This window comes from Coturnix japonica, chromosome Z (genome assembly GCF_001577835.2).
Source record: "Coturnix japonica isolate 7356 chromosome Z, Coturnix japonica 2.1, whole genome shotgun sequence".
Lineage (NCBI taxonomy): Eukaryota > Metazoa > Chordata > Aves > Galliformes > Phasianidae > Coturnix > Coturnix japonica.
The window spans coordinates 31,972-37,636 of record NC_029547.1 but is presented as its reverse complement, the minus strand read 5'-3'; the positions used below and the strand labels follow the sequence as shown (position 1 = coordinate 37,636).

Genomic DNA, 5,665 nt, shown 5'->3' with positions numbered 1-5,665 from the left:
TATGGGGTTCTATGGGTCTCTATGGGTCTCTATGGAGTCTCTATGGGTCTCTATGGGTCTCTATGGGTCGCTATGGGGCTCTATGGGTCTCTATAGGGTTCTATGGGGCGCTATGGGGTCTCTATGGGTCTCTATGGGTCTCTATGGGTCTCTATGGGTCTCTATGGGGTTCTATGGGTCTCTATGGGTCTCTATGGGGCTCTATGGGTCTCTATGGGGTCTCTATGGGGTTCTATGGGTCTCTATGGGGCTCTATGGGGCTCTATGGGTCTGTGTGGGGTTTATGGGGTTCTATGGGGTGCTATGGGTCTCTATGGGGCTCTATGGGTCTCTATGGGGCGCTATGGGGCTCTATGGGTCTCTATGGGGTCTATAGGGTCTATGGGGTTCTATGGGGTTCTATGGGGTTCTATGGGGGCACTATGGGGCTCTATGGGGCTCTATGGGGTCTATAGGGCTCTATGGGGTCTATGGGGCGCTATGGGGCCCCATTGTTCTCTATGGGGCTCTATGGGATTCTATGGGTCTCTATGGGGTCTCTATGGGGCTCTATGGGGTCTATAGGGCTGTATGGGGCGCTATGGGGTCTATGGGGCTCTATGGGGTCCTATGGGGTCTGTAGGGTCCTATAGGGTCCTATGGGGTCTCTATGGGTCTCTATGGGTCTCTATGGGTCTCTATGGGTCTCTATGGGGTCTCTATGGGTCTCTATGGGTCTCTATGGGTCGCTATGGGGCTCTATGGGGTCTCTATGGGTCTCTATAGGGCTCTATAGGGTTCTATGGGGCGCTATGGGGTTCCATGGGGCGCTATGGGGTCTATGGGGTTCTATGGGGCTCTATGGGGTTCTATGGGGTCTATGGGTCTTTATGGGTCTCTATGGGTCTCTATAGGGTTCTATGGGGCCCCATTGGTCTCTATGGGGCGCTATGGGGCACTATGGGGTCTATGGGGCGCTATGGGGCCCCATTGATCTCTATGGGTCTCTATGGGTCTCTATGGGGTCCTATAGGGCTCTATGGGGTCTCTATGGGTCTCTATGGGGCTCTATGGGTCTCTATGGGGCTCTATGGGTCTCTATGGGTCTCTATGGGGCGCTATGGGGCTCTATGGGTCTCTATGGGTCTCTATGGGGCTCTATGGGTCTCTATGGGATTCTATGGGTCTCTATGGGGTCTCTATGGGTCTCTATGGGGCTCTATGGGTCTCTATGGGGCTCTATGGGGCTCTATGGGTCTCTATGGGTCTCTATGGGTCTCTATGGGTCCCTATGGGTCTCTATGGGGCTCTATGGGGTCTATAGGGCTGTATGGNGGGGTCTCTATGGGTCTCTATGGGTCTCTATGGGTCTCTATGGGGCGCTATGGGGCTGACCCACATCTCCTATTCCCCTATAGGTAAAACAGAGCGCGGTTCCTATTCATCCTATAGAGACTCCAACATCCAGGTAAGTCATTATATATATATATATATATAAATAGGTGGAAAAGGACCCTATAGGATCCCATAAGACCCTATAAGACCCCATAGAACCCATAAGATCCTATAAGACCCCATAGAACCCCATAAGACCCTATAGGATCCCATAAGACCCCATAGAACCCCATAAGACCCCATAGACCCCATAAGACCCTATAGGACCCCATAGGACCCCATAGACCCTATAAGACACCATAGACCCCATAAGACCCCATAGAACCCCATAAGACCCTATAGATCCCATAAGACCCCATAGAACTCCATAAGACCCCATAGAACCCCATAGACCCAATAGGATCCCATAAGACCCTATAGGACCCCATAAGACCCCATAGGACCCCATAAGACCCTATAAGACCCTATAAGACCCCATAGAACCCCATAAGAGCCTATAGGACCCCATAAGACCCCATAGGATCCCATAAGACCCCATAGACCCCATATGACCCTATAGGGTCCCATAGACCCCATAAGACCCTATAGGATCCCATAAGACCCTATAAGACCCCATAGAATTCCATAAGACCCCATAGACCCCATAGACCCCATAGGACCCCATAAGACCCTATAGGACCCCATAGGACCCCATAAGACCCTATAAGACCCTATAGGACCCTATAAGACCCCATAGATACCCCATAAGACCCTATAGGACCCCATAAGACCCCATAGACCCCATATGACCCTATAGGACCCCATAAGACCCCATAGAACCCCATAAGACCCTATAGAACCCCATAAGACCCTATAGGATCCCATAAGACCCTATAGGACCCCATAGACCCCATAAGACCCTATAGGGTCCCATAAGACCCCATAGACACCCCATAGAACCCCATAAGACCCTATAGGATCCCATAAGACCCTATAAGACCCTATAAGACCCTATAGGACCCCATAAGACCCTATAGAACCCTATAAGACCCTATAAGACCCTATAAGACCCTATAGGATCCCATAAGACCCTATAGACCCCATAAGACCCTATAAGACCCCATAGGACCCCATAGACCCCATAGAACCCCATAGAACCCCATATGACCCTATAGGACCCCATAGACCCTATAAGACCCCATAAGACCCCATAGACCCTATAAGACCCCATAAGACCCTATAAGACCCCATAGACCCCATAAGACCCCATAGACCCCATAGACACCCCATAGACCCCATAAGACCCCATATGGGGTCTATAGGGTTCTATAGGGTCTATAGGGTCTATAGGGTTCTATAGGGTCTATAGGGTTCTATAGGGTTCTATAGGGTTCTATAGGATCCAATGGGGTTCTATAGGGTGTATAGGGTTAATAGGGTTATATAGGGTCAATAGGGTTCTATAGGGTTCTATAGGGTTCTATAGGGTCTATAGGGTCTATAGGGTTCAATAGGGTTCTATGGGGTCCTATAGGGTCTATGGGATCCTATAGGGTCTTATGGGATCCTATAGGGTCTTATGGGATCCTATAGGGTCTTATGGGGTCTTATAGGGTTCTATGGGGTCTTATGGGGTTCTATGGAGTCTATGGGGTCCTATAGGGTCTATGGGGTCCTATAGGGTCTTATGGGGTCTTATGGGGTCTATGGGGTCTTATGGGGTTCTATGGGGTCTATGGGGTCTTATGGGGTCTTATGGGGTCCTATAGGGTCTTATGGGGTTCTATGGGGTCTTATGGGGTCCTATAGGGTCTTATGGGGTCTATGGGGTCTTATGGGATCCTATAGGGTCTTATGGGGTCCTATAGGGTCTATGGGATCCTATAGGGTCTTATGGGGTGTCTATGGGGTGTCTATGGGGTCCTATGGGGTCTATGGGGTCTTATGGGATCCTATAGGGTCTTATGGGATCTTATAGGGTCTTATGGGGTCTTATGGGGTTCTATGGGGTGTCTATGGGGTCTTATAGGGTCTTATGTGGTCTATGGGGTCCTATAGGGTCTTATGTGGTCCTATAGGGTCTTATGGGGTCTTATGGGATCCTATAGGGTCTTATGGGGTCTATGGGGTCTTATGGGGTCTATGGGGTGTCTATGGGGTGTCTATGGGGTCTTCTGGGGTCCTATAGGTCTTATGGGATCCTATAGGGTCTTATGGGATCCCATAGGGTCTTATGGGGTCTATGGGGTCCTATAGGGTCTTATGGGATCCTATAGGGTCTTATGGGGGTCTATGGGGTGTCTATGGGGTCTTATGGGGTTCTATGGGGTCCTATGGGGTTTTATGGGATCTATGGGGTCTTATGGGATCCTATGGGTTCCTATAGGGTCTTATGGGGTTCTATGGGGTCTATAGGGTCTTATGGGGTCCTATAGGGTCTTATGGGATCCTATAGGGTCTTATGGGGTCCTATGGGGTGTCTATGGGGTCTTATGAGGTTCTATGGGGTCCTATAGGGTCTTATGGGTTTCTATGGGGTTCTATGGGGTCTATAGGGTTCTATAGGGTTTATGGGGTCTATGGGGTCTATAGGGTCTATAGGGTTATATAGGGTCTATAGGGTTCTATAGGGTTTATAGGGTTCTATAGGGTTCTATAGGGTCTATAGGGTTCTATAGGGTTCTATAGGGTTCTATAGGGTCTTATAGGGTTCTATGGGGTCTATGGGGTCTTATGGGGTCTTATGGGGTTCTATGGGGTCTTATGGGGTCTTATAGGGTCTTATGGGGTATCTATGGGGTCAATGGGGTCCTATGGGGTGTCTGTGGGGTCTTATAGGGTCTTATGGGGTCTATGGGGTCTTATGGGNTGGGATCCTATAGGGTCTTATGGGGTCCTATGGGGTCTTATGGGGTCTTATGGGGTCTATGGGGTCTTATGGGGTCTATGGGGTCTTATGGGGTCTATGGGGTTCTATGGGGTCTTATGGGATCCTATGGGGTTCTATGGGGTCTTATGGGATCCTATAGGGTCTTATGGGGTCTATGGGGTCCTATGGGGTCTATGAGTCCTATAGGGTCTTATGGGGTCTATGGGATCCTATAGGGTCTATGGGATCCTATAGGGTCTTATGGGGTCCTATGGGGTCTTATGGGGTCTATGGGGTCCTATAGGGTCTTATGGGGTCTTATGGGGTCTATGGGGTCTTATGGGATCCTATGGGGTCTTATGGGGTCTTATGGGGTTCTATGGGGTCTTATGGGATCCTATAGGGTCTTATAGGGTCTTATAGGGTCTTATGGGGTCTATGGGGTCTTATGGGGTCCTATAGGGTCTTATGGGGTCTATGGGGTCTTATGGGGTTCTATGGGGTCTTATGGGGTTCTATGGGGTCCTATGGGGTCTTATGGGGTTCTATGGGATCCTATAGGGTCTTATGGGGTCTATGGGGTTCTATGGGGTCTTATGGGGTCTTATGGGGTCTTATAGGGTCTTATGGGGTCCTATGGGGTCTGTGGGGTCCTATGGGGTCTTATGGGGTTCTATGGGGTCTTATAGGGTTCTATGGGGTCTATGGAGTCTTATGGGATCCTATGGGATCCTATGGGGTCTTATAGGGTCTTATAGGGTCTTATGGGGTCCTATAGGGTCTTATGGGGTATCTATGGGGTCTTATGGGGTTCTATGGGCTCTATGGGGTCTTATGGGGTCTATGGGGTCTTATGGGGTCTTATGGGGTCTTACGGGGTTCTATGGGGTCCTATAGGGTCTTATGGGTTCTATGGGGTCTTATGGGATCCTATAGGGTCCTATGGGGTGTCTATGGGGTCTTATGGGGTTCTATGGGGTCTATAGGGTCTTATGGGGTTCTATGGGGTGTCTATGGGGTCTATGGGGTCTATGGGGTCTATGGGGTCCTATGGGGTCCTATAGGGTCTTATGGGGTCTATGGGGTCTATGGGGTCCTATGGGGTCTATGGGGTCCTATAGGGTCTTATAGGATCCTATTAGGGTCTATGGGGTCCTATGGGGTTCTATGGGGTCTTATGGGGTCTTATAGGGTCTTATGGGGTCTTATGGGGTCTATGGGGTCTATGGGGTCCTATAGGGTCTTATGGGGTGTCTATGGAGTGTCTATGGGGTCCTATGAGATCCTATGGGGTTCTATGGGGTTTAATGGGGTTTAATGGGGTTCTATGGGGTCTATAGGGTTCTATAGGGTCTTATAGGGTCTTATGGGGTCTATGGGGTCTTATGGGGTCTATGGGGTCTATGGGGTCCTATAGGGTCTTATGGGGTCCTATAGGGTCTT

At 49.8% G+C, this 5,665-nt stretch overlaps 1 protein-coding gene across 2 annotated transcripts in view; it reads left to right on the top strand.

The window, feature by feature from the left end:
- TCF4 (transcription factor 4) overlaps positions 1 to 5,665 on the top strand; it is a 58,614-nt gene that overhangs the window by 35,644 nt on the left and 17,305 nt on the right. For both annotated transcript variants that reach the window (XM_015848235.2, XM_015848234.2), the window contains exon 6: positions 1,398 to 1,447. In XM_015848235.2, the coding sequence (XP_015703721.1) occupies positions 1,398 to 1,447 (50 nt within the window). The remainder of the gene's footprint in view (positions 1 to 1,397; positions 1,448 to 5,665) is intronic.